Raw genomic sequence first — 24,033 nt, forward strand, 5'->3', positions numbered from 1 at the left:
CTTGCCGCGTGAGCATTTTCTCTGTGCAGTTGTGTCGCCAGCTAAACAGTCCCAATGGCAGTGTGACTGGTATGGGCCAAACACCCCCAATGCGGAATAAAATTCCAGCAAATTGCTCCTGAAAATAAGTCTTGAGACTCGCCGAGGCTTCTCTGGGTAAGCAAGCGTAACAATAACTGGGTACAGCTGTGACAGGCCAAGCGAGCGTAACTTTTATGGCACAATTCTAGATTTGAAGCTTTCGTGACTGCAAGGATTCATACTCAGGTTTTTTCGGTAAAGTCACGTTGGTAAAAATAAAATTTAAAGTTACTTTTATTAACTTTTAATTTTATTTTTTTACCGAAAAAACCTGAGAGTATAATGGCACAGCTGTTAGACCAAACAGCAGCATCTCAACCAACAACGCAATGTGCATTTACGTAGCGCCTGACGCAACCGCATCTCAAGATGCTGTACAGCAAGTGGGACGTGCATCACAGAGTAAAGCAGATGCACACGTACTGAGGGCATGTAATTATAGTAACGAATCCTAGGCAGTGGTCTTCGGCTGGGCTTGAACAGGGAGTTCGCCAGCACCAATGGCCAGGGTCGATGCAAGTCCATTAGCCTCTCGCGAGTCTGCAGATGTCTCGAGTGGAGGGAAGACAACGTATGGGCTGACGTCAGTCTGGTAGCACCAATACCTCTGCCGTTGATGATCATTGTTTTAACGCTCCAGGCTCACGAAATAGATTTTTCCAAGACGAAGGTACTCTGCAAAACCCACCGGCTATTATCAGATTTTTTCATGAAGCCATCCAGATATATATCTTCTTGAAGATGGATACAAACTGAGCAATCATTGGAAGGACCTTAATAACCAAATAAAGTCTTAACCGACTGTGATGTTTCCATCCTACCTGCCTATGTCAGCTGTTATTTCCGACTCCTGAGTACATCACCAGGCGAAATATCCGAGGCAGCCCGGGCCACAGGAGCATCCCCACCACCTCCGGTGGCTGGGACCGGCTCACATTGACACGCTAATCTCTCTAGCTCCACCCACTTACCCTCGGGTTGAGCTCACCAACATCCTATATCACCTTGTGTTACAGCAGCTCTTTCTCCTATGTCAGCAGTTCTCCTGCTGTATCTGTTCCACCTGATGACGGACGCTTGTGTTGCGATCGAAACGTCGTGATCTATTTTATTTTCTACCTACGTGACTTTACCGAAAGAACCAGAGTATGGATTCCTGCAGTCACGAAAGCTTCAAATCATGATTGACGTCGGTCTGTTGGTCTCTACTTCAGTCGGAGGGTCTCAAGATGAGTCCATGGGTCGGTGCAAGTCTATACAATGTGGATTTACAAAGCGCCTAAACCTGAGTGCATCTCAGGACAAATGCTTACTTTAGAATCATCCCAACTTGTAAAGCGCTGCACAGTTTTCACTCGCTCGGAGAGAGAGAACAACTCGGAGGTGCGAGAAGGAACCACAGACAAGCGGGAAGCCGCCACCACCAACCACTGCCCAAGTTTTGCGGTCCTCTCTATATCAAGATGGTTTCAGCCAATTAAACACATTCCTGCGGTGGGAGCTGGTAAGAACGTTGGGTTGCTCGGTCAATGGCGGCGTGGTGTATTCCGCAAATATGCCCGACTGAGGGCGGGCACAAGCCGGCGTGAGTAGGTTAAACGTTGAGTTTTATAAGGGCACCACGGGGTGACCAGCCCCTCCCCACCCAGCCCCACCCCTCCCACCCAGCCCCTCCTCTCCCCACCCAGCCCCTCCCATTTTTTGATGCACGACGGACGGACGCAATAATCCCCTGTGGGCTGGTGTAACCAGGAGGTTCCTAGCAGTGCGAGTGTTGGTAGAGAGTAAGAGACAAGTCGGTCGTGGGCAGAGGAGAGGCGGAAGGTGCTTCTCGCCTCGGCTTGCTGGGCGGCCTACACCCGTGGACACCTGTGGACAGCCCCGGTGGAGCCGCCGACAGGTCCAGGTTGTGGTTTCACGCTTCAACACTGCACCGGTGGGCTAAAGCAGTGAACTATTTGCCTTTTGTCACCGTGACACTTTTTTACAGATTGGCCGTGTCGGCTGGTGGAGGGTTACGACACATTTATAAATAACGCGATCTAAACCCAAAAAACGTTGATTATGAGGTGCAGACAGCGGGGGGCAGCAGAGGAGGAGGAGCGACCACCCCACGACGGGCAACATCAGTACGATATTTATTCACGAACACGACGGTGTTTGTACACGCGGGTTATCTTACACGCGGCGACACGCGGGGGGGGGGGGGGGGAGATCCGTCTGCGGCACGGTTTACTTGTTTTATCCTTTTTGGTAACTTACAAAAAAAAGAGTAACAGCTTAAACTGCACGAGTTTTAAATAAAACGTGAAAATGGATATCTAATGACTTTTTGCATACTAATATAATCATACTAATATGCACAAAAGTAGTGATGAGAATGGGATGGGGTTAGGAATATAATAGTAATAATAGTAATACACTCGAAGTTGCTGCTGCACCTGCCATCCACTTTTATGTCCGGATAAAACCACCATAGCACCACCACGAGCAGCACCACAGCACCACCACCACCACAGCACCACCACCACTGGCACCACCACTAGCAGTCGCAGCACCACCACCGGCATCACCACCACTGGCACCACCACCATCACCACCGTCATCACCACCAGCATCAGTGTCACCAGCACCAGCAGCACCATTGCCATCACCAAAGCACCACCACCACCAGCAGCAGCAACGGCGGCACCACTGCCATCACCAAAGCACCACCACCATCACCACCAGTCGACCAGTGGGAGGGGGGGGGGTGTGCGCCTGCGTAACGTGAGGCTCAGCCGACTGTGATGGAGAGACACTCCCAACCGTCCAACGCAAGCCGCAAAAAAACACCGCTGCTGTTGCTGCTGCCAGACGGGACATTTATATCGAAACGAGATGTGTCCCAGGAAACCGTGACAGGCCACACGCACCCAGAACATCCCGTGACGTTGCAGTGCCGCGAGAGATGGCGACGGCTCACGGGTAGTGGACAGACCGCTGCTGCTGCTGCTGCTACAATCACACCGACTGAATTGAAATACCAGAGTCTCCGGACACTGGGGGTCACATTCACAATCCACCTCCTCGACCAAAGAATCCTGCTTCGTGGACACTGGAGCCACATTGGGCCATCCAGGACACGCCCTCTCGTGTGGATCAAGGGCTGCGGTGACGCGCACAGAAATCTCACCGGCTCTAAGTGTCACATCAGCCGTGTCACACACGGCTATGTGCGTGTCACGGTAACATCGGCTGTGCGTCTTACTGCATGTAGCACTGAACGTTACATCAGCCGTCTGGGCGCATGTCACACCACGCGTAACACCAGCCGTGTCTGACACCGGCTGTCCGTGTCCGACACCGGCTGTCTGTGTGTGTGTATATAAAACACCACGTGCGGCACAGCTGTACGAGATGCCAGCTGTGTCCATAGGCGACACAACGGGGAGGGGGGGGGGTGGTGCAGAGTGGGGGCTACCTGGCAGACCGGCGGGGCAGGAGGAACAGCAGGTGTCACAGCCTTCAGTTCGGCCACGATGGAGAGCGAGCGGCCCCCAGGCGTACGGGCAACACGCTAAACGCCCTCGTGTACATCCATAGCACACTCCTCGTGTATTACAGACCACCAACAGCGCGACAATCCGCGTCGCCGTCGCGCTCCCCCCAAGTCCCTTTGCTGCGCGCCGTGTGGAGCCGCCCCCTACCCAACCCGCTCCCCCCTCCATCGCCGGCCACACCACAGCACGGGGCCGGTAACACGCGGTCGCGCTGCCGTGGCAGCTGCTCTCCCCCGAACTGAACCTCGGGGGCTCCCCGGGAGAAGCGCCGGCACTTTTCGGCGAACCATCGGGCGCCGGTCCCCCCACCAGCGGACGTGCGGGAGTGGAGATCTGCGCCGAGGTTTTGCCGACTTCACATCGGCAGTGTTGCCCGGCTCATTTCCGATTTTCCCCTCCCACCAAGTGGCGACTCCATTTAGCGCGCATCTCCACTGCCCCACCGATCCCACCGGACGTGCCGACCGGTGGCACCACCCACATGGCCAGTGTCCCACACAACACAGCTGGTGACGTCAGCTCGGGTTGCCACCTCCGAGGTACCAAAAAAACGGAACATATCATGGGCACAACAATAACTCGCATTGCCGGAAGAGGGGGGGGGGCGGACTCCATGTGAATATATGGCCTTGAGTAATTGGTGTACCGTTATTATTGTTGCGCAGCGACAAAACAGCATGACTGGTGACTGTTAATGCCCCGGGAAGATTTGACAGGTTTCCCAGGAGAGGCAGCTGCCGCTCAAGCGACAAAGAGTACCGTCCTGGGAAAACCGTGACAGGTGGCAACCCCAGTTGTCACAGCGTGCACTCCTCCGGTTCGGAGATGGGGTGGGGGGGAGGCGTTCTAACACTGCAAGGAAGCGGCGACACCGGTTCAAACGCAGCCGTAAGCCGCCACTCCTCTGCACCGGCAATGCAACAAAAACAAAACAACACAATCCGGCTCGGCGCGCGGTGGCCTCCCAACGCCGGAGTGCAACCAAATGTCAACCGGGCGCCGGTGAGGAAAGCGGCAAGAGACCAGCGCACGGGCAGGAGAGGGCCGCAACAGGCCGACGAGACGACGCTAATGCTGCTAAACGGTTTAAGAGTGAACAAGACGAGAGCGAGCGAAGGGTTTTTTTTTGCGGTTGCGGTTTTGCTGTACAGCAGAGGTCGCAAATGGGTTTTGATTCCTTACCCGTACCCGTACCCGGCCGCACCAGGGTCGCAAACGGCTACCCGATACACGGCCGGGTACGGGTAACCGGGTATCGGGTACCCGATTGCGACCTCTGCTGTACAGCTCTCCGGATGCGCTTACGGCTCAAACCGCGCGTCGTCGTCTTTGTTGTCGTCGTCGCTCGGCATGCCGCGGTGCCTCCCCCGTTTCCCTCCAGGTACCGGGAGCTACTCGAGGAATCGAACTGTAGAGAAGCTCCGAAGAGGCTCCAGGAAGTGAAGCTCCCCCTGCAGCAGCAGCAGCACGTCAAGTGAAAGGTCGGTTCGTCGTGCTGAACGACGCGCGGCTCGACACGGAAGCGCACCACAGAGAGCCGACGAAAGTGAACGTCGTTAACGTGTAAAGCTTTCTGGAGGGAGTTTTTAACAGCCGAGCTCTGCTCTACGCGTGCGTCTTAACCGTATCCTTGAACAACGTTTCGGTATCAGCGATGCCGTCGCGAAATCACCGATGCGAATCGTGAACGCTTCCTCCGATCGGCGACAACCGCTCTCGTTCCCGCCGCCGAGCGAGGTCATGACGAGGCAGCCAAGTCAAACAAAATAACACGATAATAAACGACAAGAGTAACGATGACAATAACGGTGGTGACGACAAGGGCGCGGCGATTCTACGGGGCGTAACACAACCCGGCGGATGAAAGCGCGGCTAAACCAAAACCCGACGAGACGCTCCACTCGGCACGCCAAACCCTGCGGCGGCGGTGTCTTTTCCCGGTGGCCGTTCCTCCACCCCCCCCCCCCCCCGCACGCAGGATGACGCACGGTGGTATCTGCCGCTCCGTTGGGGAGTTCGGCAAGCCCCCGGACGTGACTCGTCGCGCGCAGCCTGGCAGACACCGACACTCGCCGCGCCCGAAGCGAGAGTCCGATGGTAGGCGGCGGCGCTGCCGTCGCTTCGTGTTGGCTGGATCTTGTTCGCCTGCCTCCGTGTTGTAGCCGTGGCATCCCGAACGACGGCAACGGAGGGCGAACGAAAGATGTTTTTACACCACCTAAAAGTGCTCTTTTTTTTCTTTCTCCCCCACACGAATGTCGGCAGCCAAGCAAGGCGTGGCGAGGGGGGGGGGGAGAGGCTTTCCGTGGCCTCCCCCCACCCCCGCCGCCCTTCCCCCAGACGGCGGCAAAGCGACAGCGACGACGAACGGGGTTAAACTAAAACGAGGAAGTGGCTTCCACTTTCACGATGATGTCGCTCAGCGCTCGCGACCGGCTCGCCACTATTCAAAACGACCAAACAATCGTGACAATTGTAACCCCATCACAGCAGCCAGCGGTGTCTGTCGCTGGTTTTAAAGCCACGGCCGGCAAGTGAGGGGGCATCCCCCAGGGTGGGAGGTGACACACAGGCCAAGCGCCTCTCCTCCCCCCTCCCCTCCTCCGGCCATGCCGTTTTTCAGTGGAGGTTTTGACAGAGCCAGCGGGTGTCGGTCTCCACTATCGGTAGAAGCAGCAGCGAAGCAGTTTGCTTCGAGGTTGGCGCTAGACAATGCACGATTTACTTTTTCGTTGTTGCTGTTGTGTGCGTCGAGTGTTCGTAACAACAGTGAAGTAAAAGCTGAGTCAGCGTGGCGGTTGATGCTACAGTGTATAGGTCCATGCCAGCTGCTCCGTCTCGCTCGCACGCACACGCCAAGACAATGGTCCCTCGTATGGAGTTGACGCACGCTGCCGAGGCAAGCGCTGTTAGCGAGCGCCTATGAGGACCGGAAAGACGCACAATGGGGTGGTGTGGCCAGCACCACGCCTGGCCGCCTTTATACGTCTCCCCCAGTCCTGATAATAACACAATGCACCAGGTACTCATTTAAGGCTGAGCTGACCAAGGGAAATTTAATGCTGGTTGCAAGGTTCATAGCCCAGCGCACTAACCACTACACACTATAGTTCCCCATCCCAACTTACAGACACACACAGACACGCAGACTCATTGTTTGGATATCGTTGGGGTGTCTGGTAGACCGGGTAGGTGGAAAAGTGACGGCGTAGCTACAGCCAGCCAGAGCGATAACTATCCGAGAGGTGGGTGCGGAATTATTTACGGGTCGCAGACCCAGTAGAAAACGGCTGAATTGAAGCTTTGCGCAGCAGAGGGAACGGCACACCACTGGACATCAGTGAAAAAAAGCTTCATAGCTCATCGGATTTCTCCAGAATAGAGATTCTGATTCACGCCGGACGTTAACGCCGAAGCACCGAGCGACCCCTTGCACTGCACCCATCCCCGCGAGCGCGGCGTTCTGAAGCAATCGGAACCATGAGGAGGAAGAAGGGAGGTCACAGTTGTGCATCGGTATCACCAACGTTGTTTGGATGCGCGAAGCCGTGCGCCGATCGACGGACCGTCCCCGCTGTCCGGCGCGTCTCTCTTGCGGCATCCCCCGCGCGATGCCATCGGACCGACCCCATGGGACCGACCCCGTGCAGCAGCTGCTGGCTGCTGGGGTGCTTTTTTTGCATTGTGAACGACGGGAGCCTTGTGGGAATGTTTCTCTGGACAGTTCTCCTGATGGTTTCACTGTTGGAATACGGCTGAAATGATTTGTTTCAGACAAACACTGCTAAATAAAAGTTTTCTATTTTTTTCTTTTAATCTTACGTTCAGTTCACTCCTCCTCCTACTCCTCCCCCCCCCGCCGTGCACCGAGGCCGGCACGCCGCACGGCTCACAGGACGCGGCGAGCACCAACGCTTCTTACAAAAACAAAACAGGACCAAGACGGCGCCGGTGGTAGCGGCGGCGGCGAACCTAAAAACAAAAACGAAATTCTTGACGTCGGTCCCAAAACGCTTACCCCGGCCCCCCCCCACGTGCCGCCCTCCGTGGCCCCCGTGGACCCCCACCTCTTCATCTCTCCACACCGTTGCACACCCCCAATGGCCGCTGCGGTCGGCTGGGCCCGCCGTTGTTACAAACCTCCCCCTCCTCCCCCTCCTCCTCCTCCTGTTCGCGAGCCGGTCGCTCGACAACGCCGCCGGCGCCACCCATTGCCGCCGCCGTCGCCTCGTCACCGGTCTCCTCCGCGTCCTGCCGGGGCCTCTTCAGCAGGGTGCTGGCGGCGTTGTCGTCCTCGGCAGCGTTGCAGCCGCTGCTGTTTCTGTCGCCGATGTTGCCGGCGGCTGAGGGGCCATGCGTCGCGGCGGCGGCACGCGCGCCCGTGCCGCGCTCGGCCTTGCCGCGCCGCTTGCGCCGGTGGTCGCCGCCGCCGCCACTCGCTCCCTGCGCCGTCCCCGCCGCGCCATCCTCGCCGCGCTGGAGGGAGGGAACCGGCGAAATGCCGGAATCGCACCGTCAGTCTCGATTGCTCCGTCTCTGTCTCGCTCGTGCGCCGCCCCTCACATTCGCTGCATTGGCCCAACGGGAGACCGGTGTGGAGGGCAAAGCTAAAGGTGCCGCTGTTGTTCACCCACGCCGAGGCCGCTCTAGACAGCCCCTCCAGAGCGTACTTGGCCTACTCTTCCAACGCTGGCCAGAAGCAATGGAAGACGTCGGAGTACCCACACTATCTGTACACGCGACCTGTCGATTGACCGACTACATTGTACCAGTTTCACATGCAGGCTATCGCGAGAAATATCATCCATAATAGAGATTTTCATTTATACATTTACGCGATCTAACCCAATAACCTATATTGCGTCGTAGCAACTTATACACTGCCGGGAGATCAAACCGGTGCCGTCTGGATCGCTAACATTTGCACCTCGGTAGCATCCCACGATGTGGGTTAAAGTCAGGGGTCGGGGTTCACTCTAGAGGTCACCTATAGGGGTCAGGGCAGACTCTACGGCGCAGAGTTCAGCCACAGGGCTTTATGTACGTACGTTGAACTTATTTTGGACCGTACGTAGGTGCGGGGATGAGCGTTGATTGTGGGGATCGTGGTTTACTCTCCATGTCCCCTCTGGGGCTTAACTTCACCCTTAGGGGTCAGGGTTTCATCATCATCATCATCATCGGATCACATTTTATTTTAGAAGTCCCCTCTAGCTGTCATGAGTGTGGGGGTCATGCTTTGTCCTCAGGGTCAAGGATTGCCCTGGGGGGAGGGGGGTAAGGGTTGGTGCTAGAGGTTACGATGCAACGTAGGAATCACGTTTCCATGAGATGTCACCTCTAGCGTTCAGGGGTTGGGGTCAGGGGTTGGGGTCAGGATCCGGGGTCAAAGATCGGGATCGGGGGGAGGCTTCGGTAACCAGGGTTCAAGTCTTCTTGGTTCTTTCGGTAAAGTCACGTAGAAGGGAAATAATAAAATAATACAAATAAAACATAATAAAATAATTCTCACGATGTTTCGGCCACAACGCAAGCAGCCGTCCTCAGGTGAAGAACAGGTCTGTCAGAAAGACAGCGTCTCATTCTAAACAAACATAAGATCCAAGAACAGGTCTGTCGGAAAGACAGCGTCTGAATGAGACGCTGCCTTTGCGACAGACGCAAGCAGGACGGCTGCTTGCGTTGTGGCCGAAACGTCGTGAGAATTATTTTATTATGTTTTATTTTTATTATTTTATTATTTCCCTTCTACGTGACTTTACCGAAAGAACCAAGAAGATGAATCCCTGCAGTCACGAAAGAAGCTTTAAAGCGAAACCAGGGTTCAAGTGTTCAGGGTTTGCCCCCCCCGGGGTCAGGCTCCGGTGCAGGCGGCGGTGCTCACGGGTCCGAAGGTGATGTCTCCGTGCAGCTGCTCCGGCTGCGCAGCCTGCAGCACCCTCCAGATGAGGCAAGTCTCTTCCAGACTCATCTCCAGTAGCCCGCCCTCCACCAGCAGCTCCGTCAGTTCCCGCGTTGTCTCTGCCGACAGCCGTCCTGCCCCCGCCGGCGGCGGTACCGGGGCAGCCGTGGGGTCGGTGTCGGCCTGGTCGGCTGTCGTCATCAGTGGCCACACCTCGTCCTTCGCCAGCGCTTGGCGAGCTTGCTCCTGATTGGTCGGAGAGTCAATCACACGGGTGGGGGGGAGGAGGATGGCAAAGCTACATTCGTTAATTCATTCGTTCAGGATTCATCCAGTAAGATTTTCCAGCTGACTGCGTAAATTTATTTTGTGATGCCGGGCCACGTGATGTCAGACGTGTGTGTGTGTCTGTGACCATCTCACAACTCGCGGCCCTTCCTGGCTCCTCCCCCCTTAACCACTATATAAGGTCGTACCTCTTGGGACTTCTCTCCACTTGATACCGATTTTTTGCTGTGACAGTTTCACCTGAAGACGGAAGCTTGTGTTGCCTCCGAAACGTCGTGATTTTATTGTTTTTATTTTTTATTAATTTTTATTTCATTTATTACCTACGTGACTTTACCGAAAGAACTAAGAGTATGAATCTGTGTTACGTGTTTATTGCCGTGCTCACTGCACTAGGCAACTTCACAACCGCTTCCGATCCACAACTACCAACGATGGCGTTCTACAAAGAGCATTGGTCAAAATTATATTTATTGTAATATTTTTACTACTTAATTAATTTCGCGGGCGGTCAACGGTGACCGAGCTGAGACCGCCACCTCCCGGTTTAACTGCGGGCAACGGCCAAAGTCCAGATTCGAACCCAGGGGTCACCTCAATGGCTCCGTCACGCCCATCAAGAACCCAACCTGGCCGTTACAAACCGCCCCCCACCGCCCGCCGCCCATCTCGCCCGGTGCCGCGCACCTGCCAGCCGACGGCGCGCTCCGTGAGGTGCTGCAGCGCCTCCCCCTCGGCGAGCCTCGCCGGCAGCTTCTGCAGCGCCAGCAGCAGCGGCAGGATGGCCACGAGGCGCGGGCGGCGCGAGCGCTGGCAGCCGGGGCACAGGAACGGAGGCCCCAGCGCGCGCAGCAGTCGGTAGCCCGGCCCATGGCGCCGGCCCGTGCCGGATCGCGGCGCCGGCACGCAGGTTCCGCAGTGGAACCAGTCCCCGCACAGCTCGCAGTACAGCATGAGGCCGCGCGCCGGGCGACGGCACAGGCAGAACTCCGCCGCGCCGGTGCCGGCGGCGCCATCAGCGGCGTCGCCGTTGTTCACGGCGCCGCCTGGGTCGCCCGGCTGTTGCGGTCTGGGCGTGGGAGCGGCGAGGGCCTTGGGCGAGTGATGGTGCGGGCTCGAGCCGCTGGTGGGGAGCGGCAGCACCAGCTTGCTGGCGTTTTTGGTGCGCAGCCGGCGTATGGCGTCCACCTCCCTCCTCTCGGCATCCTTCAGGGACTGGACCTGAGTGGGGGACGGAGATCGTTGTGTTCCGGTGAGGCTCGCTTAATAGCGGCGGTGGTGGCAGTGCTGCTGTTGTTGTTGTGTAGGTGTGTGATTTGAAAGGTGACCTGGAGAAACTTGATAAGCCATGTAAATATATAGAATTCAGCCAAATAAAGTGCCGGAACTAATTGAATGTGATGGTTTCAGACAAAACCGCTGTTATCTTACAGACACACACTGTGCCTGTCCTGAGCTGTCTTGACACCAGTTCAAAGCTTGATTTACGAGAAAATTAAAAATACTTTAAAACCGCATCATAGCACTCCGGTGACGCCACAGTATTGGGTCTTTCTTCTTTGCCGTGTCTCCTGTCCGACCTATTTAGTCTTTTCACAATAACCTGCACAGGCCACCGCTTCTGGTGTTGTCATTGCCAAATCTTGAGGAGTGCATTGTGGGTGCGGCAGCGCATCTCAGGAGATCCACGTGGTTTGCTTCTCCTGACAAGCACATTGGTCGGTTGTGCAGAAGCGCCACTGCGTTGGTGAAAGCACGTCGCGATGATGTCACTGGACGGCCATAATGACTCGCACTAAAATAACCCAAAAGACTCTTTTCTCCCGGACAATCCTAGCAAACGTGAAGTTTCACCTCAACGCATTTTCCAGGCGAAAAACTTTATATCATTAAACATAAAAACAAAAATTCATCCGAATTAAAATTATGGCGGACCACACCCCCCGAAACAGAATGGCGCATTCCGCCAGCTCTCCTACACCCCCCCGGTGAGTGATGGTGTGCAGTCGGACCGTACCACCGCGTCGGGGTCGCGTGCCTCCTTAATTTGCCGCTGAAGGTCGGCGATGGTGACCTCGGCGGGCGGCGCTGCCTTGGGGTCGCCGGAAGCTCCTCTCGGGCGCCGCTTGCCGTACTCGCCGATGTCGGTGCGCGGACTCAGCACCTGGTTTGTGCGAGAGTCGTGGACTCTTGGGAGGGAAAACACTGGAGGCGGCTTTTGTATGTGAATGTGACGCTAGATTGGGTACGGGGGGATCTCACTTCTGGCCGCATCACGACCTCACTTGTGAGCGAACGCCACTTTTGTCAGCCAGTGAAACACGAGACACGGCGCCCAACTTGGACTCGCTCAACAGAGGCGGGGCGGGGTCGCTCACCCACTGGACACGCCCCGCTCACCTTCCCGCACGCTCAACGTCTCACCCACTCGCCCTCCTAATCTTTTACCTGCCCACCACCCGCTCACCCATCCACTCACACTCTCTCGGCCTCACGCTCCCTCACTCAAGTCACCCATCTACCATCTACACCGTTCGCTCACCCATCAACTCATTTGCTTATCATCCTCCTGCCCGCTCAAGCGTGCACGCACCGTCCCATCTTCTTAATCACGTACCCACCCACACCGTTCACCCTCCTCTCACCCTGCCAACCACCAACTCACTTGCTCCATCACCCACTCACCCTCTCACCGACTTACTCGGTCACCCTCCCACCGACTCGCCCGCTCGCTCACGCGCTCCACTCCCCTCACCAGCGCGTCCCGAACCCTCGCGCCGCTCACCTCCAACACGGAGTACGACGAGTGGCGTCGCAGGAACGTGCGCTCCGTGCGCTCGCGCCAGGCGCTCGCCAGCTGCACCTGCGCCTGCAGCTGGGGAAGCGCATCCAGCCTCACCGCCACGTCGGCGCCGCAGCGCACCGCGCTCTCCAGCACCTCCAGGTACGGGAAGTGGTCCGCGTTCTGCCAAGCGCGCCGCACGACCGCACGGCACAACCCGCAGGGTCACACCAACACACCGCTCACGCCACAACAACCGCGCGGCACCCACCGCACGACCACGTGGCACCCACCGCACGACCACGCCACACCCACCACACGAGCACGCCGCACCCACCACACTCAGCATTTTTTTGGGTTAGATCCCGTAAACGTAATCGCTATTCGCTAATGGCGCCCGCCTCGGCGGCCTGTTAGAGGCTCCGCAGGCAAGGGGGGGCGACGTTTGTGTTGTGCGGGTGCCGTGCATGCCGCCCACCTGCATGGCCTCCAGGAGGTGGCTCCACTGGCGCGCGGCGGCGAGCGCGGCGGTGAGGGCGCGCACCTTGGGCAGCACCGCGGGCACCTGCTCCGCGTCGGCCACGATCGCCTCCAGCGTCGCCGCGCTGTGACGCTGCCTGCGCCGCGTAGAGGGGGACGCACGTCGAGACGCGCCGAGGGAGGGAAAGGGGAGAGAGAACAGTGGCACCGGGAGAAACCGGATGAGGTTCCCATAAATATGCTAAATTCCTCTTGATATGCAAATGATTTTGTCAAGACGCTCTTCGCCCCTCCATCCCAGCATAAATAGTCGCTCCAAGCTTGGGGCGTGCCATTCAGACTGTCTATTTGACAGACCTGTTCTCCACCTGAGGACGGCTGCTTGCGTTGTGGCCGAAACGTCGTTAGAATTAAGTTGCAGACACTGTCGAGTGTCGAGACGCTTCACCCGCGCTCGCTCGATCGTTCGCCCGCAAGCTCGTCCATTTAACCGCTCGCTCACTCACTCGCACCATCACACGCTCGATAATCAGCCAGCTCACTGGTTTCGCTCACTCGCTCTCTGTCAAATCTTCCCTCGCCGATGTATTCGCTCTATCCTCTCTCCCACCTGTTCACCCTTTCGCTTGCCGATTAATTAAATTTCTCTTTCATCTGCTCACTCACCTCTCTCACTGTCTAACCAACCCTCTTCACATGCCGAATCACTCTCCCACCTGTTCACCGACTCACTTAGTCACCTGCTCACTCACCACTCACTGGAGTTACATGCGTGCTCACTCTCTCACCCTCTCACTTCACCACTCACGCTATAAATAGCTTGTACACGCTCTCACCCACCCTCTCTCCACCCGCTCCCCGCCCGCTCGCTCACCCAGACTGCAGGCAGAGCGCCGCCTTCTCCTCCCAGCGCTGAGCGATGCTCTGCAGCTCCTGCAGCTCGGACAGCGCCTTCTGCACCGACGGGTTAGCTGGCAGCGCCAGCCCGGCCCTCAGCAGGCCCCGCACGGCGTCTAGCGGCACGCGCGCCCCGCCTTGCGACAGGCTCTCACGCACCTGCGGGGAGAGCGACACCACCCGCCACCGAGAGGGGTTTCTCTCCATGACCTCAGTAGTCGCACCAGGAGCTGTCCATGATGCTGAACGCTGTGTAGAGTACTAGTAGGTGTCCATGGTGCTGAATGATGTGTCTAGTACCAGGAGCTTTCCATTCTGTGTCTAGTACCAGGGGCTGTACTGTGTCAAGTACCTGGATTTGTTCATTGTGCTGACTAATGTGTCTAGTAGGAGCCGTCCATGGTGCTGAATTGTGTGTATAGTAGCAGGAGCTGTCCATGGTTCTGAATACTGTGTTTAGTACCTGGAGCTGTCTATGGTGCTAAATTCTGTCTCTCGTGCCAAGAGCTGTCCATGGGTCTGAATACTGTGTCTCGTGAAAGGAGCTGTTGATGGTGCACAAGGCTTTTGGGTGGTTGGTATATGTTTGTGTATGACCCTATGACCCAGACAACAAGGAGAGGCCCTCATCCAGCAGAGCATAGACAATAGGGGCTGTGTGTATGCAGAGTGGCAGCCGGACCTGGTGCAGCCAGCGTGACCGGGGCAGGGCGTCGCGCAGCGTGGCCGTGTGCGGGAGGACGATGGTGGGGCCCAGCCGCTCGATGTCACGCAGCAGGGCCTCCACGGTGCCCGCGCCGGGCGCCGCCTCCTCCGCCACCTCGGCGGCGCGCACCTCCAGACGCTCCGCTCGCTCCAGCAGTTCCTGCACGGCGCAGACAGACACACAGGCAAAGAACTCCCGTATAGCCCTGACAGACTGTATGGGCAAGTGCTGTTAGCGAGCACTTATGAAGGCCGGCACGGCACACAAGGGGGTGGGTGGCCAGCACCACGCCCAGCCGCATTTGTCTCTCCAGTGACGATGTTTAAACCAGGGACTCGTTTGAGGCTACCTAGGGGAGGCCCAGGACCGGTACAGATAACCGTCACTGGTGTTGTCGTTGGGTACGTAGCGCTATGCGCTCACCGCTGCATCACCGCTCCAACAAGCAAACAAAGATACACACACACACAAGCATGCAAGGAAACGCCAGCGCACACCTGCACCAGACAAAGCACCCCCCGTGTTGCCATTACCTCCACCTGCGCGGCTTCGGGAACGGCGCAGGGCAGACTCTGCATCTGCTCCACCAGCTCCCGCAGCTCCACCAGGGTGAGTCGCTCCCCCGGCTCCTCACGGCTCCTGCCACACGGCACAACCTCCTCCTCGTCAGCGTCACCGTTGCCATCATCATCATCAGCCGTAACCATCACTCATTATTATGCGTGATGGTTATGGTGACAATCGTCACCATCATCACCACCCATCACCGTCATTGCCATCATCTCGTTCTTTACAAAGGCTTAACATTCCACTTACAGTTCCATTGTAGCTCGGCCAAAATTATCCCCGTTAACCACATGCACAGCTCCCAGTTCTAGATCGAGTTCCCATTCCGTTCTCGCTCTTGCCGACGATGACAACGCTAACACCGGGCGTCGCCGCCACCGACACCACCACCACCACCACCACGCACCCGTCGGCGGGCCGGACGTGGAGCAGCGAGCGAACGAGCGCGAGGCAGCGCTCCGTCTCCGTGACGACGACGTGCAGCTGCAGCGAGAGATCGTTCTCGGGGAACTTCCTCTCCTCCGCCTCGGCAGCCAGCTCCTGCAGGTGCGGCAGCTCTGCATCCGCACGGAGGAGACGATCGGCCCGACAGAGACGCGGGGCAGGGGTCAGGTCAGGACCGCCTGGCAAGTAACCGGTGCGAAATGCGGCAAAGCGCGGGGCAAAAAGCCGCGTGCGACGTGCGCCCGAACCTTTCTTGAGGGCGCCCTCGGCTTCCAGGGCGCGGCGCGTGCGCGTGGCCCAGCTGTCGAACGACTCGGCGCACACCTTGAGTCGCTGCAGCATGGCCGGCAGCTCGTCCAGCGTGTAGCGGTAGCTGAGGCAGGAGCAGCGACGGTAGATGGGGTAGACAGAGAGAGAGAGGGAGGGGAGTAACGCGAGAGATGAGGTCGTCAGGTGAGAGAGGTGTGGGGGGTGGGGGGGGTTCAGAAGCTATCGTGTAGAGACACGGACGAGCAACCCTGTTATATTTTTCGAGTCGTTTTTGGAACTGATCGTCCAAAAGAAAAGTAGTAGAATCGATGATTGAATCCAGTTATTTTGAACAGTTACTTCTTTAGAACAACTTTTTGTGTTTGTTGTCCTTACCACGCACCTCAGATCAGCACGGTTGGCTACGTACATTGAATATTCGTCCACACTCTGCTGTACCGCCTTCTCCTCCTCCACGCCCACCCATGGGTAGCAGGAAGTTTCGCAACCCTCGCTCCCGCTGCCACCGCAGCGCCAGGTCACAAGGCAGCCGGTGCAGCAGCTTAGCCGCCACCACCGCCGCTAATGCCGCCCGACTGCTCCCCGGTAGGTGCTCACCGCAGGTAGTGCTTGGCGGCCGGGCACTTGCAGAGCTGGGCGGCGTGGTGCAGGCACACGAGGCGGTTGTGGCAGCGTGAGCACGCCAGCGCCGACAGGAAGCACGTCGTCTTGCACGTGTCGCACTGCCGCTCGTCGTCGGGAAGCAGCTCAAACGCCTCGCGCTCTGCCTCCGTTGTGCCCTGTGTGCGTGCGTGCACATGCGTGTGCGTGCATGCGCGTATGTGTGCGCACGTTGATAGCGGGGCCGTGGGGAGTGAAGGGCGGGGAGGAGAGGGTGGGAGGGAGCATGGGTGGGAAGGAACGTATGTTGGAGGGAGGTGATAGGTGACAAGAAATGACAGCGAATCAATAACGTGATGTCACATCTGTAATGCAGCCCCCACCTCACTGTGTACAAGATGTCAGGTCGTGTTATCAGTCGTGCCTCCCTCCCTGTTGAAACATCTCCTGAATCGGCTCCTCCCCCATCGCTGGTGCACTATCATCTGAATAAGTGCCCGACCCAGACTGCTGTTACATTTTCGCCCGCGGCACCACCCTGACCTGGCCGTTAAATCGTTGCCCCGATACCACCGCACACGTGGCAGATACACCATCTCCTACCTCGCGACCCCAAGCTCCTTTTGTTACAACTTATCTCCCATCTCACTAGCCGCCCCCAACTGTTGCGCTATCCCTTGCATCCATGCCTCCCATACTTTGCTCTTACATCACCCCCTGCATCGCTTCCTTCCTTCCTTCCGCACCCCCCCCCCCCCAACCTGCACACACACTTGCAGTTCCGCTATCGCGTGCAGCAGGCTGACGGCGGCGGCGCTGGCGTTACCCGCTGCAGCAGGGCACGGCGCAGCTTGCGCTCCTCCTGCACCATGATGAAGAGCTCCTTGTGCACGGCCGCCGCCAGGTTGAGGCCCAGGCCCTCGGGGTCCGACGCCATCTTGCAGATGAGCTCCTCGTGCGAGAACACGCAGTAGCGGTGCAGCCGGCGGTAGTGGTCCACGCACAGGCGGCCCATGGGCAGCTGCGGCGACAGGGCACGCGACGCTTAGCCCCGCGGTGACGACTGTTGGGGGCGAGCGGCCATCGGCGAGCGCATTTTTAAGGCCGGCACGGCACAAGCGACGGGTGATCAGAGGTCACAACCGGGTACCCGATACCCGTACCCTACCCGATACCCGGCTACCCGTACCCGGCTGGGTACGGGTACCCGTTAGCGACCCTGGTGCGGCCGGGTACGGGTAAGGAATCAAAACCCGTTTGCGACCTCTGGGGGTGATGCGGCCGTAGGCAGCTGCCGAGATAAACATTTACAACCGTACCCCCCCCCGCCCCTCCGGGTGGCTTTTTAATTGGTCGTTGCATTTTACACTTCGCATTGCTATATGGCGTTAAAATTCCAGTTCATATAGGTATAGGTCATTGCATTTCACAGTTCCCATGGGTATAAGACATTACATTTCACGGTTCACATTGGTATCACAACTGCATTTCATAAAAAAACACTAAGATCTCCACATAGGCTACGTTTATACTGTTGGGGCATGTGCTGTTAGCAGGTGCCTATTAAGGCCGACACGGCACTTGATGGGGCAGTGCGGGCAGCAAAACTACGCCCCCTCTAGCCGTGATCGTCTCCCCGGGGGTGGGGGGGGGTGAGGTTTTCAACGAGGCGACCTTGAGAAGGCCCAGCCACCGGTTCTATCGAATATTCAGCCGTGGCCAGGAATCGTGGAGGGGGGGGGGGCGGAATAACAAAGGGCAAGAGTAGGACAATGAACAGACAAGAGGAAAATGTAGAGCAGAGAGGACAAGATTATCAGAATCAGAATATTTATTGACACCGGAGGAATCCGATGAGCTATAAAGCTCTTTAAAACACAGATATCCAGTGAAAGCAACAAAACAAAAACCCGATCGGTGTGCAAATTATAAGGAAAGGTAAACAAAAATCCGAGACCCACCCAGTCGGCGGTGCAGAAGTTGACGGCCTCGGCAAAGTTGTACCCCTGGTTGAATCCGCTGTGGTAGGCCCGTGGGAACGTCACCACAAACTCTCCCGCACATTGGTTCGTCCGCACCACCTGCTCGCCACGCCACCATCACCGCCACCACCACCACCATCACCACCACCATCACCACCACCACCACCACCACCGCCGCCGCCGCCGCAACCACGCAGTCACAACCCGGATCTCGCCTTCGCAACCACAACCGCAACGCAGGCTCGTTGCGAGTATTAGCATTTCGATTTAAAGCTTTCGTGACTGCAGGGATTTATCTTCTTGGTTCTTTCGGTAAAGTCACGTAGAAGGAAAATAATAAAGTAATAAAAATAAAACATAGTAAAATATTATAATGAAATAAAATAATAATATTATATTATATTTCGATGTAAAGCTTTCGTGACTGCAGGGATTCATCTTCTTGGTTCTTTCGGTAAAGTCACGTAGAAGGGAAATAATAAAATAATAAAAATAAAACATAATAACATAATTCTCACGACGTTTCGGCCACAACGCAAGCAGCCGTCCTCAGGTGGAGAACAGGTCTGTCGGAAAGACAGCGTCTGAGGACGGCTGCTTGCGTTGTGGCCAAAACGTCGTGAGAATTATTTTATGTTTTATTTTTATTATTTTATTACTTCCCTTCTACGTGACTTTACCGAAAGAACCAAGAAGAAGTATTAGCATTGCTAACAAAGACAAAGTTCCCCCCACTGTAGACGTATAGGCCCGTTGGGGCAAGTGCTGTTCACGAGCACTTGTGAAAGTTCCCCCCGGGGCATTTTCAGTTCCATTCCGGTTTCATTGCGGAATTAACTTCCGATTGGTTGAGTAACCGAGCCGGCGCATCGGTGACGTTAATCGAATACTTGGGATGCCCGAATGGCCCGGGTCTAGTCTGGTAGCGCGCTTGACCCTCTAACGCAAGAGGCTCTACCACAGGGAGAGGCTCTATCGGGAGGTGGTGCCGTGCTGGCACTCACCGGCACGCCGTGCGACATGAGCAGGTTGGGGTTCATGATGGTGACCAGCTGGTGCAGGAGGTCCGGCTGGGACTCGAACAACTCCGGCGCCAGCTTCCTCATCACAGACTCTAGGTGCTCGGCCGCGTGCGACGGCACGCCGTACCACGTCTTTGGCTCGCCCCTGCCCCAGGGACGAGGTGGAGACAGGAGACAGGAGGACACGGGGAGGAGGAGTTGATGTAGTCGAGGAGAAAGAGTTGGTGATGTTTAGGGAAGAGTAAGGAGGAGTTCATGAAGTTGGAAGAGCCAGTAGGAGGATGAGTTGATGAGGTTGGAGGAAATGGGGGAAGAGAAATGGAAATGAAGGAGGAGTTGATTTGAAGGAAGAGGTTTGTGGAGGATGAGGAGAGGTGGTGGTGGAGGTGGGAGAGGTGAAAAGGATGAGAAAGAGGGGGGGTGGGGAGGAAGAGATGAGCCACAAACAATCCATGAAGACAGGATTGGGAAACCTGTGACCCACTGGCCCCTATTCAGCCCGTGACGTCATTTCCCCAGGGCACCGCCGCCACATGAGGCTAACCACCTCGGAACAGCCCGAAAGCATCCCAGCGGCACTGATCGGCCACGAGAGACGGGACTTCGCCAGCCTGGCAACAGCACCGAAATGTCCCATTTCGGCGAGCTCGGTCACCCGTGCCACGGTGCGCAAGTATTGACGTGTGGCCGCCCCGCCAAGGGTATTTGAAAGTCCTTATTCGGCACTCGGGTACCGACGAGTGCCCCACCCCCCCACCCCTGGTGTAAGTGTCGTCTCACCAGTGCAGGTAGTTGATGGAGTAGCTCCAATGGTCCTCAATGTGCCAGCAGAAGGCAGAGAAGCACATGCCCACGTACAGCCAGGGCACCTGCGTTGCCACGCCCACAAAAACACAAGAGGCACACAAAGAGACACACGCACAGGTCACCCGCCGGTTAGCATTGCATGCTTGCAATTTTGCGACCACCTATAAAGACTAGCAAGGCATGGAAGGGGTGGGGTGGCCAGAAACAACGCCCTGGCCGCCTTTGTATCCCCAGTGCTGATGTTTACGACATACAGCTCAAGGTACTCATTTAGGGTTGAGTTGACCTAGGGGGAAGGCCCAGGACCGATTCAGATATTCATCACTGGTGTTGTTAGTGAGCCAAGTTGGTAGCGCAGTGCGCCAACCACTACGCCACCGCGACCCACACTTGCACACACACGTACATGAACCCACACGCAACGCACAGCACACGTGCAACAAAACACGTGAATCACACACACACCACACGCACTGCAACAACTTTCTGTTGTCCTTCCCTCCACCTTCGGTTAGCACGGTTGGCTACGCACGGTGTGAAAGAAGTTCTGCATACATACACAGACACAGTACATACACACGCATCCCACAGCACGTATATACGCACCCCCACAGCACAGACACAACAAACAGATCACACCGCACACACGTGTGTGCATGTGCTGTCGAGCCAGACCTTCATGCCGGAGATGTCTGCGTTGATGAAGCCGAGCACCGACTGCCCGTGCACGGGGATGATGTTGAGATTCCAGCCCGACTCCACGTACGTCTGGGATACGCACCCACACGCAAAACACACTACGTAAACGCGCGCACCAGCACAAGGCACGCACGCTAACACATGCACGCACGTGTACGCGGGCACGCAAACACGTGCAAAAACATTTACGCACAAAGCACACACGCAAGAGCGTGCCCGCACGCACACGCAAACACGCAGAACGTTGATCGTGCCGTCCCCCGATCGCCAATCGTCGTGCCATCAGCTGACATCTCAGCATCGTGCCATCAGTGTAGCTTCTCATCATCATGCCACCACTGCGTTATCTCATCAATGTCCCATCTCATTAGCCAAGCCGTCAGCGTGCCAGCTCATCATCGCGCTGTCACTGAACGTGCCGCCGTCACCGATCACCGCCCCCCGCTCGCCGGTGGCGGCGTCGGCGGCGCTGTCGGTGCTGTGCCCCCACCTCCTCCTCGGGCGTAAGGATCCTTTCCTGGTCGCGCACCGGGAAGCCGCTGCCAAACTCGCGCGAGTGAATGTCGGCACCGTACTCCACCGTCACGTCCTCCTCGATGCTGTTCACCAAGCGCCAGAACTCGCGCTCCACCAGGTCCGTCGGCACCATCTGCGCACGCGCAGAGTGAGTGAACGAGCGAGTGAACGAGTGAACGAGCGAGCCGCCGCAGGGGAACCCGGCACGGAGCAATAATAAAAATAAAAGCGGAGGTGGAGCAGACATTACGAAGATTGGACATGGAAGTCATCGTAAAAAAACTTAAATTCTCTCTTCTTGGTTCTTTCGGTAAAGTCACGTATAAGGAAAACGTCGTGAGAATTATTTAATGTTTTATTTTTATTATTTTATTCTTTTCCTTATACGTGACAATACCGAAAGAACCAAGAAGATGAATCCCTGCAGTCACGAAAGCTTTAAATCGAAATTCTCTCGTTTAATTTTCTGGGACTGGTACATTGTGCCCGGTGTGTCGGCCTCCCTCCTCCACCCACCCCCCCGACATGCCAGGAGAGTCAGCGGAGCGCCACTCACGTGCACGGGCATGTTGAAGTAGTCCGCCTTGAACGTGTCGGCCATCTCCCCGAAGCTCTGCAGCGTGTACTCCTTGGTGGCCTGCTCAAAGCCAAACGCCTCGTGTGGCTTGCTGCACTCCTGTACGCAGACACAACGACAAAGATCCCCCATCCACGTTTAGCCCGAGCAGACTTTTGAGGCAAGTGCTGTTAGCGAGTAGCACAAATGAAAGGGCAGCACGGCACAGTGGGTAGCCAGCACCACCCCGACCTAAGGGGAGCCCAGGATCGGTTCAAATAATTGTCACTGGTGATGGTGGCCGTGAGTGGGCACGGTAACTGCTGCGCCACTGCTCCCAACGCGGGCACGCACACACACACACGCGCGGTGACATTGCCGCCACCCTCATCATCGCTGCCTTACAGAATAACAATAACACAAATACGAGGGCGTTGTATCAAAGTGTTAACGAGAATTTTCATAACTTCTGTAAGCTAAATCCGCGAGACATTTTGGTAAGTAGCGTACGACACGCGGTACCTCGGCGATGCACTTGGGGCAGCGCCAGTGTACGCTGGCGGCTTCTGGGGGGGGCGGCACGAGGCAAGTCCTGTGGTACCCGTCTCCGCAACGGCTGCACCGCAGCATCGTCTCCACGGCAACGGCGCTCTCGCACACGAGGCACGCAGCCTCTGCCTTCTGTGTCACGACGGGAAACCGCGACCGGACAACCGGTGATTTACATTCGGCAAACGGGCATTGGGAAAAAGTCATCGACCATCGCTATATATATTCTAGGTTCTTTCGGTAAAGTCACGTCGAAGGGAAACAATCAAATAATAAAAATATAAAACAATACAATTCTCACGACGTTTCGATTTATTATTTTATTGTTTCCCTTCTACGTGGCTTTACCGAAATAACCTAGAATATGAATCCCTGCAGTCACGAAAGCTTTAAATTCCACATTCCTATGGCGGAGACAAGTCATTTCCAATTTACTATAATCGCAACGACAATCACTCGTCACTTCACATCAGACGTTGAGAATCCCACATGGCGCAAGTTAACAAGATATCAGCCACTACCGATTGGCCCCAACCAGACGGAATCGACTAACCTGCTCCACGGATCCATCAACAGCAGCGCCATCGCTGCCACCGCCGCCAGCACCAGCAGCACCCTCCAGTTTCCGTTCCTCTGCAGCGCCACCGCCCCTCGCTTCGCCGGCACCGCCGCCACCGTCACCGTCGTCGTCGTCATCGTCGGAGATGACGACCGGGCTGGACGGATGCTCCTGCTTGCAGGCCTGCTCCGCTCGCTCGGCACGAGCCAGTACCGGCGGAGAGGGAGAGGGGACCAGCGATTGCTTGCCGGCCCCCGCCGAATCTTCCAACTTGGAACAGTTCTCGCCACCGTCCGCTGCCAGCGCCGGTGGTGGTGTTGGCGGAGGTGGAGGCGGCGGCGCCGGTTCCAGTTTTGGCGCCACAGTCGGCTCCTGCTTAACGTCACCGTCTTTGAAAGGCAACACACAAAACGAACGGCAAACGGCTCTCGTTGAGTTGTAGCTACGCGCATCGGCTGGGTGGCTGCGGGCTTGTGCCGCATGAGCATGAAGATTCGCGAGCGAGAAACAAATGACTTTAAAGTGAATGTCAGGCACTCTAGTCATGTCAAAGACGCTTCCAATTAATTGATGTTGACAAAGATGGTGATATTTTTGGTTCTTTCGGTAAAGTCACGTAGAAGGGAAATAATAAAAAAAACATAATAAAATACAATTCTCACGACGTTTCGGCCACAACGCAAGCAGCCGTCCTCAGGAGAAGAACAGGTCTGTCGGAAAGACAGCGTCTGAATGAACACCACCAAGCTTAGCAGCATATATTTAAGCTGGGTTAGAGGGGGAA

General features: G+C 56.6%; 1 protein-coding gene across 1 annotated transcript in view; it reads right to left on the minus strand.

Moving 5' to 3' along the window:
* Window positions 1–2,203: 2,203 nt before the first annotated feature.
* The window catches only part of LOC144732856 (lysine-specific demethylase 5C-like), a 37,144-nt gene continuing 15,314 nt past the window's right edge, over window positions 2,204–24,033 (minus strand). Inside the window, exons 8-28 of the mRNA XM_078614492.1 lie at window positions 23,244–23,638; window positions 22,664–22,822; window positions 22,142–22,261; window positions 21,560–21,718; window positions 21,046–21,138; window positions 20,344–20,432; window positions 19,546–19,708; window positions 18,521–18,640; window positions 17,386–17,580; window positions 16,557–16,738; window positions 15,938–16,062; window positions 15,652–15,802; window positions 15,212–15,317; window positions 14,655–14,837; window positions 13,950–14,131; window positions 13,074–13,212; window positions 12,599–12,778; window positions 11,831–11,977; window positions 10,501–11,034; window positions 9,508–9,771; window positions 2,204–8,099 (exon numbers count right to left, since the gene is read on the minus strand). Coding sequence (XP_078470618.1) covers window positions 7,695–8,099; window positions 9,508–9,771; window positions 10,501–11,034; window positions 11,831–11,977; window positions 12,599–12,778; window positions 13,074–13,212; window positions 13,950–14,131; window positions 14,655–14,837; window positions 15,212–15,317; window positions 15,652–15,802; window positions 15,938–16,062; window positions 16,557–16,738; window positions 17,386–17,580; window positions 18,521–18,640; window positions 19,546–19,708; window positions 20,344–20,432; window positions 21,046–21,138; window positions 21,560–21,718; window positions 22,142–22,261; window positions 22,664–22,822; window positions 23,244–23,638 — 4,091 coding nt within the window. The 3' untranslated portion in view covers window positions 2,204–7,694. The remainder of the gene's footprint in view (window positions 8,100–9,507; window positions 9,772–10,500; window positions 11,035–11,830; window positions 11,978–12,598; window positions 12,779–13,073; window positions 13,213–13,949; window positions 14,132–14,654; window positions 14,838–15,211; window positions 15,318–15,651; window positions 15,803–15,937; window positions 16,063–16,556; window positions 16,739–17,385; window positions 17,581–18,520; window positions 18,641–19,545; window positions 19,709–20,343; window positions 20,433–21,045; window positions 21,139–21,559; window positions 21,719–22,141; window positions 22,262–22,663; window positions 22,823–23,243; window positions 23,639–24,033) is intronic.

Source organism: Lampetra planeri, chromosome 44, assembly GCF_965212315.1.
Source record: "Lampetra planeri chromosome 44, kcLamPlan1.2.h2, whole genome shotgun sequence".
In the NCBI taxonomy this organism is placed as follows: Eukaryota; Metazoa; Chordata; class Hyperoartia; order Petromyzontiformes; family Petromyzontidae; genus Lampetra; species Lampetra planeri.